General features: G+C 37.2%; 1 protein-coding gene across 1 annotated transcript in view; it reads left to right on the forward strand.

Moving 5' to 3' along the window:
* FHIP2A (FHF complex subunit HOOK interacting protein 2A) overlaps positions 1-18,705 on the forward strand; it is a 37,620-nt gene extending 18,915 nt beyond the window's left edge. The window contains exons 6-17 of the mRNA XM_019952922.2: positions 1,289-1,582; positions 1,758-1,954; positions 3,144-3,258; positions 3,870-3,946; positions 4,255-4,447; positions 4,619-4,788; positions 5,183-5,326; positions 6,510-6,600; positions 8,876-9,019; positions 14,504-14,644; positions 15,226-15,329; positions 15,430-18,705. Coding sequence (XP_019808481.2) covers positions 1,289-1,582; positions 1,758-1,954; positions 3,144-3,258; positions 3,870-3,946; positions 4,255-4,447; positions 4,619-4,788; positions 5,183-5,326; positions 6,510-6,600; positions 8,876-9,019; positions 14,504-14,644; positions 15,226-15,329; positions 15,430-15,535 — 1,776 coding nt within the window. The 3' untranslated portion in view covers positions 15,536-18,705. The remainder of the gene's footprint in view (positions 1-1,288; positions 1,583-1,757; positions 1,955-3,143; positions 3,259-3,869; positions 3,947-4,254; positions 4,448-4,618; positions 4,789-5,182; positions 5,327-6,509; positions 6,601-8,875; positions 9,020-14,503; positions 14,645-15,225; positions 15,330-15,429) is intronic.
* The last annotated feature ends 266 nt before the right edge of the window (positions 18,706-18,971 follow it).

Here is an 18,971-nt window from a genome sequence, read left to right on the forward strand (position 1 = left end):
ACTCTTTGTGACCCCAGGATTGTTCTTCCTCTTGCCATTCTTATCCGAGATGCTACTCCCAACAACAGTATTAACATTTTAGATGGAATAAAATATTTGACATTCATAAAAACTATAATACGCAGTTGACTCCATAGGAAATTGGGAAGTTGTTTGGAATATTCATTCAGTTCCATAGGATTGTTTTCTTCTAATATATGTGCTATCAATTTCTCAATAAGATTGGTCTAAACTATACTTTTAATAGCAATAAAAGTGATTTATAATATCTATCATGTAATTTTGGAAGTGGAACTTTGACTTTATTCAGCATTTAATGCACTTCTCTGATGAAGCACTCTGATAGGTCCTGCAGAGAAGCTGATTTATGATGAATTCTAAATTGTGTGTGTGATTTGATTTTTTTGCTCTTGCGTTTAAATAGAAAGCAGGAAACTTTTGCCTGGAAACTAATGATTTGCTTCCAGTTAGGTTCTTTTTGTGTTTGGCTGTGTACAGTGTGGGGAGGGGGTCAAAATATTTCAAGCAAATCTTCGTTTTTATCTTCAGAAACACTAACAAGAATGTCCTCAGGGTATTGAGTTATATTTACAGAGCAGAGGTATAAGGAAAAGCCTTAGAAAAATCATCTTAGAAACTAATTTTAGAAGAATCAGCATTAGGGTTATTTATTTTTAGTAGGCCAGTGATGAGAAAACAATTAACGGCAGCTGAAACTTCCTGAATCTTATTTTTTCCTCACTAACGTCAGTTGTTTTCAGTAGCAGTCAAATAATTATTACTAATATTGTTCATTGTTTACAGTCAGTGTAAAACATTTTGTAGATCCTGTTCTGAAGACTGTGATAAATGTCTATGTAATTTTAAGACATCTAAACCACAGTTTGTTTAAGTCTAGGTATTTTCATTTGTCATAACACTTTTATCGGTTGTGACAGTGGCCAGATATTGAGTGTTTTTTTTTTTTTTTTTTTTATAATGAAAACAGCAGGACTGAAGTTAAACCAAAGAATGGTACATGTCTGCCTGGCACGCAGAAAGTATTCAATCAATTCTCGGTGAATGAATACATTTCAAAACTGATGCTGAAGCAATTAGTCAAGAAATATTTATAACACAATACATTTGCTTTTAACTCTTAGAACACAGGATTTGTGAGTGAATATCAAAATTAATTTACACTGGCCAATGAAACCAAGTCCACTTTCCCTAGTGAACACATTAAAATATGATTTCTGTTCTGTAAGGCTTTTGACGTGAATCTTACAAAACATGTGTTCCTTTTCAGAACAAGTTTAAATCATTGGTTTCCCAAGGAGGCCCAAATGCAATTTCAGAAGATGTATTAAAAAGTCAAGATTCCTTGTCAACAGATACAGGCCAGTCCTGTCAGGCAGAGGAACCGCTGGGCGCTTCTGGAACGGAGCACACAGACTTAGGAGATCAGCCTTCTCATCAGATGGGTGACCTGTCCACGAGCTTGGAAAACCTCAGTGTCACTGCACTCCCAGAGGCTACAGTTGTTCGTCCAAACCAGGATTACAACCTAGTGAATTCTTTGTTAAATCTTACTAGAAGTCCTGTGAGTCATCTTCTTTTCTTTTTTTTCCCCCTAACATAATCACCATAAATGCATAGAAAAAAAAATTCTATTTTTATTTTGGCATAAAACGTTAATCTGTTTAAGGGGAATTTTTCCAAACAACCTGAGGTACGTCTGATTCAAGCACCGTAAGGGTGTGTGTTTTTCCCCTCAGGATGGCCGAATAGCCGTGAAAGCCTGCGAGGGCTTGATGCTCTTAGTGAGCCTGCCGGAGCCAGCCGCCGCCAAGTGCCTCACGCAGAGCACATGCTTGTGCGAACTGCTCACCGACAGGCTCGCCTCCCTGTACAAGGCCCTACCTCAGTCAGTGGACCCCTTAGATATTGAAACAGTGGAAGCAGTTAACTGGGGGTAAGAGCCGCTGTTTGTGTTTTCCTATGAACGTGACCTCTTAAACATACACTTTTAAATCCATTTGCGTTTTGCAGTGATAGACCTCTTTAGGTTTGAAAAATATAACATTGCTAGTCATCATTAAACCAGATTGTTGTTTTGAAGCTTGCTTTGAACTTTGTTATCAGGAACGAATTGGCGTGGTAACAGTTTAGGTGTTACATAGTTAAGCTATTTCCCTTTGTCTCTTGTAGTGATCAGTTAATACCTTAAGATCGATAACTTTATCTGACTATATTTTTTTAAAAACCAAAAAACTTGTGTGGAACCTCACCTCCCACCTCTCACCTGTTTCCCCCAGCGTTACGGCTACCCTCTTGATTCTCATGTGGAAACAGGATTACTGCAGAACATTTGTAAGTTATTAAAAGTGTGGAAGTACTTCAGGCGTGTCCTGACTCCTTGCGACCCCACGGACTATACAGTCCATGGGGTTCTCCAGGCCAGAGTACTGGAGTGCATAGCCTATCCCGCCCCCAGTGGATCTTCCCAACCCAGGAATCGAACCGGGGTCTCCTGCATTCCAGGCAGTTCTTTACCAGCTGAGCCACAAGGGAAGCTCATTAAAAGTGTAAAGCAGCAAAAATAAAATTACTCGTAATCCCACCGCTTGTAAGCAGCCTAACATTTTTGACATCAGACCTGTTACTGTTTCTATGTGCATTTTTAACCTTTCTTTGGTTTATACTTGTTTTTTTTCCACCCTGTATTCTGTCAACATCTGTAGGCCAGACCCTCTTCTTAACTTCACTACTGAGTAGTATTTTAAGGCAGGAAGAGAAGCAGGCCAGTCCGTTCCTTTTGCCGTCCCTCCTTTATGCTCCTTTCCTTTTGTCCTAGAGGCTGAGAACTTCCAACTTTCCATTCCTATTACTCAGTCAAATTTATGGTAGAAATATGAGGAGCTGTCTCAGTGGTTTTTCTGCTGTAGCTCCATTCTCCACTTAATGAGTGAAAATTATTTGCAACTTTTATCTAAAAAGTTTTATCTTTGGCTTTCATGTATAAAACCCTCTTCTGATTGTCATCCAGTCTCACCCGCCTGAATATATCATCCTGTGTGTTCATTCACGGGCTTTTATCTCCCCGTATGCTTTGAATTGAATTAATGCTTTCGAATAACTCTGTGTTCTTCTGTGTCCTATAGCTTGGACTCATATAGTCATAAAGAAGATGCTTCAGCATTTCCCGGAAAAAGAGCCTTAATTTCATTTCTCTCCTGGTTTGATTATTGTGATCAACTCATAAAGGAAGCACAAAAGGTTTGAATATTTTGTTGTTTATTGATAACTTAAAAATGTAAATAACTACTGAGTGAATTTGAATACTCAATCTATATTCATAAATGTCTTAATTGTCTTAGGATAGATAGCACAGTTAGTGAAATAAATAAAATGAAATAACAAACCCTTCAAAAGTATATATGTGTTTGTGCATGTGTGCATGTATGTGTATTACAGCATACACATCTGGTATGTATGTATATGTGTATGGCATACACATCATGTATGTATGTATGATTTATCTGGAATAAATGACAGTTAAGTTCTGCCCTTATGTTTCTTTAAGTATTATAGCACAACCCTTTACAAGGTAACATCGGCTTCCCTGCATTTCTCCTCTTTGGGGAGATGTTAATACAATAAGCGGTTGGGATAATATTTTTATCCTGTTTGTCTTTATTCTTGGAAATTTAAATAACATGTAAAGGAACCAGTAGCTAACATCTCATCTAGGTTTATATGCCATCAACAAGATAAGCAATAGGCAAGTTTGTTTTTCTACATTAAATTAGATGGAGAGTGCAAATTGATTTGTTGGTGTTATAAATTAATCTCTCATTAAAAAAAATATACTTAATACTATGTTCTAGACTGCTGCTGTTGCTCTTGCCAAAGCTGTTCATGAAAGATTTTTTATTGGTGTTATGGAACCTCAGCTAATGCAAACGTGAGTGGCCTCTTTGTTGTTGTTTAGTAGATAGGTCATGTCTGACTCTTTGTGACCCCATGGGCTGTTGCCTGCCAGGCTCCTCTGTCCATGGGATTTCCCAGGCAAGAATACTACAGTGGGTTGCTATTTCCTTCTCTGGGGGATCTTCCCAACCCAGGGGTCAAACCCATGTCTCCTGTACTGCAGGCAGATCCTTTACCTCTGAGCTACCAGGGATGCCCATGAGTGGCCTCTTTACTTTTTGAAAAAAAAAAATCACTGTGTTCTTGTTATTCTTGCGCCCTAATTACCTGTTTATTATGCAGTTCTGAGATGGGTATTCTGACATCAACTGCTCTGCTCCATCGCATTGTTCGGCAAGTAACCTCCGACATTTTGCTTCAAGAAATGGTGTTTTTCATCCTTGGAGAACAGAGGGAACCAGAAACTCTGGCAGAAATTAGCAGACATCCTTTAAGACACAGGTTAATTGAACACTGTGATCACATATCTGATGAGGTGAGCTATACAAGGATTTAGAATTGGACTTAGGTTCTTAGGTACTGACTTTGATGTACTTGTCATGTTTTGAATACAGCCTTATTTTCTGTGGCTTTTTATTTTGAAAATTGAAATCATGAAAAATAGTTTAAGTATTTTTCAGTTACCTTTTATCATTTTCGGTTTCAGATCAGTATAATGACATTAAGAATGTTTGAACATCTTTTACAAAAACCCAACGAGCACATTCTTTACAACTTGGTCCTAAGAAATCTTGAAGAAAGAAACTATACAGAATATAAACCTGTGTGCCCAGAAGATAAAGATGTAGTGGAGAATGGATTAATAGCAGGAGCAGTGTAAGTTTCTATCCAGCTCTGAATTTAACATTTCATATTAAGTCATAATTTTCTCCCCTCTTAATTTCTCTTCTCTTCCTTCTTCTCTTAAAGTATTTTAAAAAATACTTTAACAGTTTAAAAGTTTTTTTAAATAAAATTTAGATGTCCTGATACTATTGTCCCTTCAAATCACAAGCGGCAGTATCTATTCACTAAACCTAACAAAGTCAATATAACCTTGAGTTTGATGTTAGTAAAAAATGTTAATTTCTCTGTACAATATAAATACATTCATTATTCCTTAATTCCTTTATTAGCAAAATTATGTAAAGGTTTCTGAGAACATAGCAGAGAATCTTTTGGTTTAGAAAATATAATAAAATTTTTTTATGCATCATTAAATTAAACTTAGAGATCTGGAAGAAGATCCCTTATTTACTGACATTTCACCAGATAACACTTTGTCAAATCAAGAGTGGCTTAGTTCCTCACCTCCTGCTACTCCAGACCACCCCAAAACCGATGGGAAAACTGAAGTCCACAAAATTGTAAATAGGTGAGTTGCTGTATGTATTTGACTTACATCTCTTTCACTTGTTTTTACAACGTATAACAGCTCTGCTCTTTGATCATTATAGAGATATGTCATGAACTCATCTTCCCTTTTTTAAAGATTATGTCATCTTTTTGAAATGCTGATGTAGCTAGTGAACAGCCTAGAGGCAACAATCGATACAAAAGAGTAAAAAAAAACCCTCTAGAGTGATAGTGATGAAACTAATCTTCAGGGTACTCTTCCTTTTTTTTTTTTTTTTAAATGTAAATGATTTTAAGTAATTCCCAGTTGGAACAACATTGAGAATTTCCAGTTTGACGGATTGAATTTACTAGCCATGTACTCACATGTGCTAAGTGGAGGGCTATTTCTTCTCATTAGTTTGTGTTTTTATATATATTTTTAAACTAAATTAATTAATTTATGTTTATTTATTTTTGACTGTGCTGGGTCATTGTTGCCTTGCTCAGGCTCAGGCTTTCTCTAGTTGCGGAGAGCAGGGTCTCTTCTTTGCGGTGTGTGGGTTTCTCGTGTTGTGGAGCACGCGCTCTAGGTGTGCGAACTTCAGTAGTTGCGGCACACGTGCTCACTAGTTGTGGTGCAGGGACTTATTTACTCCGCAGCATGTGGAATCTTCAGGACCAGGGATCAAACCCCTGTCCCCTGCGTTGGCAGGTGGATTCTTATCCATTGCACCACTAGAAAAGTCCTTTATGAAGGGTTTTTTTTAAGTGCCTTTTCCCCAGTAATTTTCTTCTTTTTCTTCCTCTGTAATCCTATCAGTGACATGCCAGGTGCTGCGAGGTGGCTTTAGAGAAAACTCCACACTAGTGCAAGATGCATAGTTAGGGTGCATGAGAATCTAAGGTTCTGTTACGTAAAAGCCAGTTTCCTGAGACTAACAATCATCAGGGCTCTCTGTCATTCCCTGTAATGTAGAAAAAGTCATCTTCTGCTTGATTTCTACTTTAAGTGGAATGAGTAATTTTTAAAGAAAACCTTTAAAATAATGACAGTATTTAATCAGTAAATTGTAGGACTAATTCAAGATAAATACTTTTCAAGTTTCCATCTGCATTAATACTTGGCTAAACTGACGATACTGCTAGATAGTTTAATACACATAGAGATATTGAATTGTGAGAGTATTTGTGTTACTGATGATGGCTGTTTTTCCTTTAAGTTTTCTCTGTCTGGTCCCAGATGAAGCAAAATCGTCGTACCACGTGGAGGGCACTGGATATGACACCTACCTCCGAGACGCTCACAGGCAGGTAGGTGAAGTGATTTGACGCGAGATCTAATAAGATGCACAGACTCAGCCCTCGTCACACGGGCCGCGGTTATTTCTCCAGAGGTTCCCCTTTCTTAACCACTTGAACTTTCTGTCAGTGACCTGACTGCCTTTCACTGAGTGTGTGTCTCTGTCCCAAGATTTCTCTGTGCTTCCTCCCCACCCCCCACCCCTTTTCTTCCTTTTCTTTCTGTCCTTGAAGTTATTTCTCCCCTAGATCCTTCTCCCTGCTGATCTAAACCATGACTTTTAAATGATTCTAGCATTACTCCCAACCCACAGGCTGCTTCCTTCCCTCTTGCCCACTGTTCTCACTCATCTGTAATTCCCAAGGACTGCCTCTTCAGCCTCTGCTTCCCAGCTTTCCACCTCCCTGAAACCACTTTCTCAAACGTCTCCTCTTAGTTATTAAGTGGACTTCTCTCAATCATCTTTTCCCTCTGCAGCATTGTATGTGTGTGTGTGTGTGTGTGCGCACGTGCATGCGCGCGTGCGCGCACATACTCAGTCTCTCTAGCCCCTTGGACTGTAGCCCACCAAGTTCCTCTGTCCATGGGGTTTCCCAGGCAAGAATACTGGAGTGGATAGCCATTCCTTCTCCAGGGGATCTTCCCGACCCAGGGATTGAACCCGCATCTCCTGCACTGCAGGCGGATTCTTTACTGCTGAGTCACCAGGGAAGCCCCCTGTAGCATTTTACATTTTACCAAATTCCAAAGTTTTGAAATGCCTCACATCAGAAAAATATGCATTTAATTTTCATTTAAATCTTTTGGGTGGAAGTGTGCTTTTATTGATAATTAACTTGCATGCCTTATAGTTAATTCATGATGCTTTAAGCCTAAATTCAAGTCCCCATTACTATGTGAATAACTAGAGTACCAGGGTACCAAATACATTCATGTAACAACAGAATAGAGACAATGAAAGCAGCCCCAACCTCAGTAGTACCAATTGGATTTTTAAAGTACTGTGATTCTCTCTGAGAAGTTTTATTTCCATATTCTGATAACAGTTAGAATTGTTTTAGGAATATTTGAAATGAGACAAAAAGAATTAAAAAAATTTAAACTTATTTTCTAGCTCAGAAATTCAAAAATTTTAATATAAAATGCTTTATTAAATATTGGGATGTGGTTTTATAAAGAAAATTGTCTATTGAAAGAAATAGTTTAAAACTCACAAGATATTGAAGAAGTTGGGTTTTTAATCATTTAAAATGTTTTTCTTTTAAAAGTTGAAGCTACTGCTTTGTAGTAAGAATATGTTTTAATCTCAGCTAATTTGTAAACTACTGATGTCAAAGTAATTTTGCTTTATTTAATAAGGAGAATGTGAAAAGGAAAAGAATATGGAAGAAAACTATGCTCCAAATTTCTTTTTTTAAATTCCAGTAGATTACATGTCAGAGAAGACTTTTAAATTTTCTTTTTATTATAAGAGATATTCTTGTGCTTACAAAAATCCATATTGTGGTGTTCCTTACTGATATAGTAAGGGCCAGTTTCCACTTACTTTTAACCTGTCACAGACCAGTGCTTTTGTAAAATATAGAAATGAAATACCAGAAAAATGAAAAAAAACACTAAATACAAGCCCCAGTTATTTTATTAGATTGAACAGACGTAAAATTTCACTCAGTGAAATTGAAAAGTTTCTAAACCGGCTCCGTGTTTGTACTCGTCTCACTGTGGTGGTAGTGAACAGTTTTCAGACTGTACCTGCAGCAGCCCTGTTTCTTCCCCTCATAACAGTCACAGCAGCGTGCCTGGTAAGCACATGGCAGCAAAGTCAAGTTTGCTTCTCAGATGACATGCATCTGTTCACCTGTTATATTTCATGTACGTTGTACATTACATGTGACATTTGAGAATAGATTGGGAAATGTAGCTAAGACTTACTTTGCTTTCTAAATACTCTACATCTGTGATGCGTATAAGGAAAGGGTTGAAGTCCTCCAAAGGGAAGAGCGTATGCTTATGCTTGCCCCAGCAGTGCGAGGGGCACTTTGGTAAAGTTAGAATCTGCCTGCTTTCTCACCAGCCTGTTGGTACTGGTGGCTGTTAACCTTACCTGTGCCTCTCTGCAGTCAGGGTGTCATCTGTGCCATCTTCTCCCGTCTCCCATGGTACCTGACACAGCAGACACTCAGCATTCAAGTGGATTGTTATGCTTATTCGGGGAAATTGTTTCTATTTAATCTCAATCTGTTTTTGCTCAGTTCTTCTTTAACGAGTCAAATGCTTTCTCCATAGTTCCGGGACTACTGTGCTATCTGCTTAAGATGGGAGTGGCCTGGCTCTCCAAAAGCATTGGAAAGGTGCAATTTAGAAGCAGCTTTTTTTGAAGGTCATTTTTTGAAAGTCTTATTTGACAGGATGGGAAGAATTCTTGATCAGGTAATAAGTTTTAAAGTATTAATTTCGTATTATTTTGTTACCATTCACCGTGGGTTCTGTTCACATCTTAGTTTACATCTTCAGTAGTTTTATTGTTTTCTTTTTTCCACCAGATAACTTTTTCATAAAGCTTGATTGCCAACAATTGGTGGGTTTCTGATGCATTCATTATGTTAAAACTTTGATCTGGCCTGACAGGTGTTACAGATTTGTGTGTTTACTTCTCATTGTAGGCCATTGTCTTATTAACAGTAGTCTTAACACCTTTTGGCAGTGACTAGAGTGCTTTCCTAGAAAGCCTTTTGGTTAGTACAGGTACAGATAGAGTGAAACTTGTTGAGTTGAAGAAGACCTTAAACGTCATTTCAAACCAAATCTTGAGTGCTCTGGTCTCGCTAAAATTACAGAACAGTATTAGGTGAACCTGCTTCTTCAGACAAAGAATTTGTGAATGATATTCATTTTTATAAGGGGAAGTGAAATATAAAAAGTCAATTTACTTATTTCAAGGGAAGTAAGAATCACTGGCAGCTGGTATGCTGCTGTGTCTCTCTCACCGACTGTCAGGAGAACTGACCTTGAGGTTAGAGAATCCCTCCCTCCCTCTCTCCCTGACATATAGAGTAACGATAGAGCTTTGAAATGTCTTATATGTTGATATGGACACTTGAAGTGAAACTGTGTGGCATTAAACTTGCCTCAGCATGAAAACTGAGTTAGCCAATTTAGAATTAATTTGAAATCCTATGTTAAAGTGCTTGTTTTTTTTAGCATTTTAGTTAAATATTTATACGAGCCTAGGGAGTTACAAAAGAAATTTATTGTACAATCAGGCTGTCTTCAATAACCAGAAAGCCAAATAAAGAAATGATAATTAAGAAGTATTTCACTGGGTTGACTTCAGTCAGCCCTGTTTCTGATAATAATCAATAAAGACATACAGTCAAGTCCTTTTTTTCTTTTAAAAACAATACTAAACGCACTATATTTTTCAAAAATTAAGGCTGTGACAACACAACAGTGTCATGAATACCTGATGTCATAACTTCTCAATTATATACACAGAAATTAGCTACTTTATTATTAATTATCCATAATAATATTTAATCCCAGCCTGGTTGCTGCTGCTGCTGCTGCTAAGTCACTTCAGTCGTGTCCGACTCTGTGTGACCCCATAGACGGCAGCCCACCAGGCTCCCCCATCCCTGGGATTCTCCAGGCAAGAACACTGGAGTGGGTTGCCATTGCCTTCTCCAATGCATGAAAGTGAAAAGTGAAAGTGAGGTTGCTCAGTCGTGTCCGACTCTTAGCGACCCCATGGACTGCAGCCCACCAGGCTCCTCCATCCATGGGATTTTCCAGGCAAGAGTACTGGAGTGGGGTGCCATTGCCTTCTCCGCCCAGCCTGGTTAGCCTGATACTATTAGGGGTATCTATGTACTATGAACATACAAGCAAACATCATCTTTAGCAAAAGCAGTTAGAAAAGAGAGAAAATGAAATTAAACCAAGCATGTTAGACCCACCAGAACTTATGATTATCTTTGCAATCTGATTATAATGTTCTTATCTGAAAAGGCTTGAGAAGTCAAGGTTTTTAAAGATGGAAGGCTTGAGGCTAGGCTCCACAGTTCGCTCACTAAGTTACATCACCTGATTTCTTTTAACGTCCTAACAACATGTACTGAATTTCTGCTGTTTCATTTTTTGTTGATTGATATTTAATACTTAACAACCAGAGTATTTGGGTCCAATCCCTGATTTGGGAAGATAACCTAGAGAAGGGAATGACAACTCACTCCAGTATTCTTGCCTGAAAATCCCATGGACAGAGGAGCCTGGTAGGCTACAGCCCATGGGGTCACAGAGTCAGACAGGACTGAAGGGACTTTCACTTTCACAGTAGGTATTATGCTGTATACCTCATGGCTATCTAACCCGCCCCACCCCACCCCACCCCACCCCCGGCCCCACCCCGCCCCACCAGCTAGTGGGGAGGTTTACAATAACCCTCCCAGTGTATTGTGCCTTTGTGCTGGCAAATTAAGTCTCTAGACTTAATTTGAATCTGATTAAACAAACTAAGTTTCTAGACTTAGTTTGAATCTGATTAAACAAAACACCCAGGAGACATCAACAATCAGTACCAAGTCAGTAATCCATAGAAATTTTGACCAAAAGCACTCAAAAGGAATCTAAATATTAAAAAGTAGTTTCTGAATTGAGTGGAAAGATCCCCTTGGAATCCCCATCACACTTGAGCATTTTTCCCTTCCATCTGTAGTGCACTGACACAGAGGATACACTGGAGACAAGATCCTGAAATGTTTGCAGTTCTTTTTCTTTCACCAGATGGCTCTTCACAGTGCAAGTACAGTTCAGACAGTGTCCCACTCATTCTTCCTGGAACCCTGAGTGATAGGCGGGACAGCTCCCTGTATTGTATAAATGACGAATCCTTAGTTTTAGTTAATGTGACTTAGTGAATGAACTGTGGAGCCTAGCCTCAAGCCTTCTGTCTTTAAAAACCTTGACTTCCCAAGCCTTTTTGATTAAGGACTTTATAATCAGATCGCAAAGATAATCATAAGTTCTGGTGGGTCTAATGTGCTTGGTTTAATTTCATTTTCTCTCTTTTCTAACTGCTTTTGCTAAAGATGATGTTTGCTTGTATGTTCATAGTACATCAGATCAGATCAGATCAGTCGCTCACTCGTGTCCGACTCTTTGTGACCCCATGAATCGCAGCACGCCAGGCCTCCCTGTCCATCACCAACTCCCGGAATTCACTCAGACTCACGTCCATCCAGTCAGTGATGCCATCCAGCCATCTCATCCTCTGTCGTTCCCTTCTCCTCCTGCCCCCAGTCCCTCCCAGCATCAGGGTCTTTTCCAATGAATCAACTCTTCGCATGAGGTAGATACCCCTAATAGTAATCAGGCTAACCAGGCTGGGATTAAACATTATTATGGATAATTAATAATAAAGTAGCTAATTTCTGTGTATATAATTGAGAAGTTATGATATCAGGTATTCATGAAACTGTTGTGTTGTCACAGCCTTAATTTTTGAAAAATATAGTGTGTTTAGTATTGTTTTTAACTGTAGTGATTTTAAAAAGATAGTAAAATGCTAAGGTCCACAACAGAATGTAAAGAGTACCAGGAGAAATGTGGGGAAACCCAAGTTCAAAGGGAAAAATTTTAATTTGGGCAACTCAAGTTAGCTGTTTCTCACATTTTCTTATTGTTAAAGTGAAGTTGACATTACTTGATTTGCTTAAAAGGACTATGGGGGGATAAAAGTAATTTAAATTGCTCTTAAAAATATAAAATCTTGTTAAATGCAGGTGTTATAAGAAATTTCAGAGACTACCGAGTTGTTGAGATGTATCAATTCTTATAATTTTGGCCATCCACATATTTGGCCTTTAGTAAAAGAGTTAAGTTAGCAGGTGACTTCCAAGTCAAAGTTCATTGTCCTAAAATTCACACCTTGTATTTAGGGTGAGCTCATTTAAAAATGGGCCAAGTCCATTTAACGTGTCAGAAAAATCTAGTTAACTTTGATTTCAGGTGAACACTCTATAAAGTACAACATAATCAAAATAACAGATGCAAACAGTTACTATTAAGAATCCCCTAAAAAGCCAGCTTGTTTTAAAGTTATTACCAATATGAAGTAGAAACCATTTCAGAGTATGATGGAACAGTTTCTATCTAGCTGAATTTTATTTTCATTTTCACAACATTAAAATATAATCTGAGCCAGCCTTAAGTTTCTTAAACAACTAAAGATATAGCTTCTTGTTTCAAAAAGCTTAAAACCAAAGTAACACCATATAGAGAAAATTAAGTAGTAATATATCATTGTTAAAAGCCAAATTTTGTCAGTTTATTTACTTAAAGCACCTATAAATGGCGGAATTTAGTGACCTAAAAATCTGAACTGCCTGAAATGAAGTCACATACAATACTGTACTTAAGTTGTATTTTAAATGATTTTATCCACGTTTTTTACCAAATGTTTTCTTCTTAAAGATTTTTTAAAGTGTTTCCTTTGTGCCTAAAATGCAATCTAATGTGAATTCATTGTTTTGAATTGAATCTTGGAGAAGGCTATTCTGTCGCCAATATTATGAAGTAGGAAAAGATGCCCTTAAGTCTATCCTTCAATGGGTGTTGTATCTGCTTTCACTTATCCTGCGTAAAGCTAGATTTTAAATAAGAGTGACTTAGGGGAAGTTTTCTTTCAGAAAATCTGTGTTCATGACTGAAATTAGACTTTAGCACAGGACTTGAATTTTTATTCATATAACAGTATCTTTGATATCTTCTGGCACATGCTCAAGCATTGGTCATCCTTTGAATGCCAAATATTTACTTCTTAATTGGTATTCATTATGATCAAGGGCTTAAAAGCTACTCAGTGAATGAGAGTAAACTATTCTGATTAACCATTTCTGATTAATATTATCTTGGTCCTGAATCACTTTTCCCTTCCTCCTGCTGCAGCATCTGTTTCTCATTCATCCAGTCACTGAGGTTCTTTCCAGCCTTCTCACTGAAGTCAGTTTTGTTTCAGCCACTCCGTTGCCCCTGACTGCTTAGAAGAACTGAAAGGGAGGAGAGATTTCTGTTGAAAGTTCTAGGCACAATAATAGCAACTCTTTTTGCATATCATGCATCCTGCTTTGATTTTGACACATACTCTGTAAAGCACCTCCAAGCTGCTTTCTATGAGGAATAAACAGATTAAGTATAAAAAACTAATAAAACTGTAATACTGTAATACAAAACGTGTATGAGGAACTTTACACAGATATATAGTCATTGTTTTGGAAGAGTTAATGCTCTTGCCCAGTAAAGGTGATCCTTTCTGTAATCGTGATTTTTTTATCTTCTAGTTCACTATTAAGGCTTGTGGTAGTTATTTCTACCCCTCAAGTACTTTTACTCTGTTGACAAGGTTCTGTGATATATATGACTTTATTGTATATATGCTTTTGATAATTGGCAGCAGTTGAATAATTTAAAACAAGGATTGTCATTTCTAAAATTAGATTACTTAAAAGATTTTAATACCTTCCCTTTTGTCTTTTGTCTAATATTTAACGTGTCTTCTATTGTTTGTAGTATATAAGTCTTTTTGGGTTTTGATAACCTCTTGAACTATCTTACTAACTTAAAAAGCCTGCAAAAAGGAGAGACATTCTGTCAGTGTTACATATTTATTTTTCCTATATGTTTATGTGCATGCTTTTCTGCTTTTAAGGTTTCAGGACTGTGATGTATGCATTTTGAGATGGTAAGAGCTAGAGCTAATTTAGTTACAGATACTATCATTGTAGAAGAGCATATAGAGAAGGATTAAGATGGTAGATTGTCCTTTCTTGAAAAGACAAACTGAAATGGTAAATTCAGTGCTCAGGTATATACATAGAGATAATGTCAAATATCTTTTTCCTTTCTCCCTCTCTGTAGCCATATGATGTCAACTTACAAGTAACATCGGTGTTATCTAGACTTTCTCTCTTCCCTCATCCACACATACATGAGTACCTCTTGGACCCTTATGTGAACCTTGCGTCTGGCTGTAGATCTCTATTCTCTGTAATCGTCAGGGTGAGTTTTCAGTTCTGTTATATTCTCCAGGATTGATCAGCCTGACCAATTAACATCTTAATAACATTGTTTGTAATTAGTGTTATGTAATGAAAAATATCTAAAGAGCCAACTCATTAGGAAAGACTCTGATGCTGGGAAAGATTGAAGGCAGGAGGAGAAGGGGACGACAGAGGATGAGATGGGTGGATGGCATCACCGACTCAATGGACATGAGTTTGAGCAAGTTCCGGGAGATGGTGAAGGACAGGGAAGCTTGGTGTGCTGCAGTCTATGGGGTTGCAAAGAGTCGGACACGACTGAGCCACTAAACAACAATGATGAAAAATATCATGTATTTTCTGTTTAGAATTATCTTACTGCAGAATGTGGAGAAAAAAGGGAGATTCATTCTCTTAAATAATACGTGTAACTCTTGTATTTTAAGGGATAGCTGTGGGTCCTTTGTCCAAGATTGTTACGTGAATAGTGAAAAGTGACAGTCTTCATTTAGTAATAGGAAATGGAATTTTTTTTTTTTATCCTGAAAATCCCCCATGGAGTTGTTCAGGAACTGAGCCCCTTTCGTCCCTGTGACGCAGGTTGTTGGAGACCTCATGGTTCGAATCCAGCGTATTCAAGACTTTACTCCCAAGCTTCTACTAGTCAGAAAGCGATTACTTGGTCTGGAACCTGAAGGACCTGTGTAAGTCAGTGTTTCTCACGTTGTTTGTCTAAAGCTTTTGCCTTCATTTGACAATCTGCTAATATCCTGAATTGATTAATTGCCTGCTTTCCCTTCCTAGGATTGACCACATCACCTTGTTGGAGGGTGTGATTGTGCTGGAAGAGTTCTGTAAGGAGCTGGCGGCCATCGCCTTCGTGAAATACCACGCAGCCTCCACACCCTAAACAGCATCTTTCAAGTAACCAAGGGAATAGAACTATCATGTACATTTCATCAAAAAAGCCTCAGTTCCACCCAGCCACGTGACAATAAAAAGCCTTTTTAAATGAAGCATTGCTGTAAACTGGACAGAACCATTCAGAACCCACTGAGTGGACGCTCTCAGTACAGTGTTGTGTGATGTTGTTTTCACTGGCTTTATCATAATGGTTCTGTATATAAAGTTGCACATCCTTGAATCCAGGATACAATCAAAGGAACTTCAGGAAATAAGCATTTCTAATGCCTGTGTGAAAAGCTGCAAAATTTCTGATGTCATGACTTTGATGATATTTCTGTTAATGTAATATCCTTTTAGGTAGCAAGGCCTTTTGACATTCTTTGGGACTCAAGTGCTTACATTCTTTTGGATTAACAAGTAGCAAAAAATAAAAAGCCAAAACCCTAATTTTATAACTTTTTAAGGTCAGAATTCTTATCAAACAAAATATTTAAAAGAACTGTAAATGAGAAAAAAAGTACAATTTAGAAACTGTCAAATGAATTAATAATAGAAGATTAAAATGTGTAGAACACCATTAACTTTCTTCAGCTTTTCTAAGAATAACAGTTTAATATGATAAATTCTTGATTAATATATATATATTTTTTAAAGAAACGTTCTTTTACTCTTTTGTGCACACAGCCAGGTTAGTGATTGATTTTCATGTATGGGTCCCAGTTAATTTACACTTTGTCATTTTTGCAACAACATTGAATTTGTGCTCACCATTGGTATTGTTTACTAAAGTAGTATTTTTTAAGTTGATTAACATGTATTGGGTTGAGACCCTTTCTTTTTTTCTGTCTCTGCGTCCCTCTCTGAAACTTGCTTTATAATTTGATTTTCGTATTGAAACGCATTGTGGTGTAGGTGGCAGCAATCAAAATGCCGATGGCCTCCTGAGTGTTTACAGTTTCTTTTCTCAGTCTTTTAAGTCATTCTAAAGAGATTTAAAAGCAAACCAACCGATCTGTCCTGTTTACATATGAAATAACTTGGGTAAAGTGGTCTCTGTGTGGGCGCGGGTGCAGGAAGGAGTGGTGTGGGGAGCCGGCTGCGCTGTGCACAGCACGCGTGTCCTCGGTTTACACAGTGGGGTTTGCTGATCCACTTTCTGTGCTTCCTTTTAAGTGATGCTTATCACTCAAATATGCTTCTGAGCTTTCTTGGGTTTTTGTTTTTCGGTTGATGTGTTAAGCAGCAGCACTTTGCTCCTTGCCTTCCCATTTACTGGTGTTTGTGGGAGCAGCAGTCTAGCGAGCCTTCCAGCCTGAAAGGGACCGAATGCCCCTTGAGAACTTGTTCAGCATATTTGCATCTCTGCATCCTACAGCATGTGTGTAGAAGCATATTTTACACCTACTGCTAATTTTGTTGTGTTTGTTTTTCTGATTTATTTTGTAGTTAGTTTTTGCTATTTATTAAGAACAAAATGTCAAAAAAATTATGACTATTCTTGGCTGACTTACCACTGTTAAAAATGACAAAAAAGCTAAATTTCTAAATTCAATGCAAATCTTTGTTAGCTCACTCTAGGAGATTTATTAAGCAAAACAATGAAGAAATAAGTGGGAGATAGTTACTTTGTGCACGTTTTTCTTTAAATGATTTTTAACCGTGGGAAGGCATATTATTCTTTTTGCTGTATTTATTGATGCAAGGAACACTGCAACATCTTTATTTTTAGATGTAGTTGTAGTCTACTTTGATGTAGGTGGATTTAAAATAGAACATTAAGAGGTATTAGATATTTCTTAATGTTTTCATAGAGTTCAATAAGTGTAATGGCAATGTTACCTCGAAAGCCAAATACTATTTTATCCTTGATTTCACAATGGGACCTTTTGGCTAATCCATGAAACCAAGCTCAGAAAAGCTTTAACTCCTATTTGTGTGTGTGTGTGTATGCTGCTTCTTAAAGATAATTATTTTCCTAAATTATTATAATGACTTTGATTTGTAATCAGCTAAGGCTTAAGGTATAGTTTGCTTATCTTTTACGTTGGTTTCTGTCCTTCTTTTCTTTTTCTTATTTAGTTCAGACCTAGAGCCAGCACAAGGTCTCAGAGTGAGTCTGATTTGTTATGAAACATTGTGCTACATGACTAGCCATATTGATACTTTCGGAAGTTGACTGTTTCTGTTCCTTAGCATGTGCAGAACAGTGACTGCTGCACACTGTGTTGGGTGGACAGTACCACCCTAGGATCGCTTGCCATAACAAGTTCCAAACTGAACTTTAGTCTTGCTTCACATTGGTGTATGGGTGTAACATTCTTTTTTAAACTTTCTCTCTTAACAGTATAGTCTTTGGCTTTTTTCTTTCTTTTTTTTCTTTTTAGTAATGAGCCACATTCTTTACTTGATAGAACTCAAGATTTGTCCTTAGCCAGCCAATTATCATTGTAGTACTCACATTCTAACTCTGTAATGTTCTCATAATGTATCTGTCTGTGCAATATATAAGCTGTGAGTGAATTCATAGCTTTTTGGTTTAATTGTACATTATTGTATGTGTATATCTGTATATATATATCTGTGTATATATCTATGAGGACCAAAATCCTTAGCTTGCTTACACTGTTGCTAGTGTAAAGATTATTACACTTAATTTTACGGGGCACAAATTATGGAATTACTTCATAATTCATGGTAACATATTTCCATAAGTTATTGCATTAATATACAATTACCATTTAATTATGAAGTTTATAAGTATTGACAGAAGTTACAGTGAATTGCTAAAACCACAATTTATATGGTAATTATATTTTGGATTGTACAATTAATCAAAATATGCATGTCATTGTGACACTTGATGTGTTAAAACATGGTAGGTAATCATATTTCTGGGCCCTGTAAAATAGTGTTACTATAATATCTGTTTTGCCTCCTGCCTTGTTTACATTAAACAAAGGATATTTGGTAAATTTTTCTATTGAACATTGTATAGGTTACTGACAGTGTTATGATGGCCTGGAATTCTAGGTCGGTCATCTCTGAAGAAACTCTTCAGATGGTGATTGTGTACCTACTATCTCTTCAATGGAGGTTGTAATCAAATTTTTGTGCTAACAATGCATGCAGGACTAAGAGGGATAATTAAAAATAAATAATGTAATTTAAACAAAATATTGTCGTATATTTTTGTAGAAGTCTAATTGGAAACATGTCATTCACTGATAAATATAAAACAATAATTCATAATATACAAAAGGATACGACACATAACAGTCAGTGGTTCACTATAGCACTGATTCCAGAGAGAGAACAAAAAGGAATATATCAGAATATTTGTGGAGGGAGAATGTATAGCTTTAAAAAAATCCCCAAAAAATCCCCCTGGGTGAGCTTTATATTTTCCACCCCACCTCCTTCATAATCACTTCCCTTAAGAA

Source organism: Bos indicus, chromosome 26 (assembly GCF_029378745.1).
Source record: "Bos indicus isolate NIAB-ARS_2022 breed Sahiwal x Tharparkar chromosome 26, NIAB-ARS_B.indTharparkar_mat_pri_1.0, whole genome shotgun sequence".
NCBI classification, from domain to species: domain Eukaryota; kingdom Metazoa; phylum Chordata; class Mammalia; order Artiodactyla; family Bovidae; genus Bos; species Bos indicus.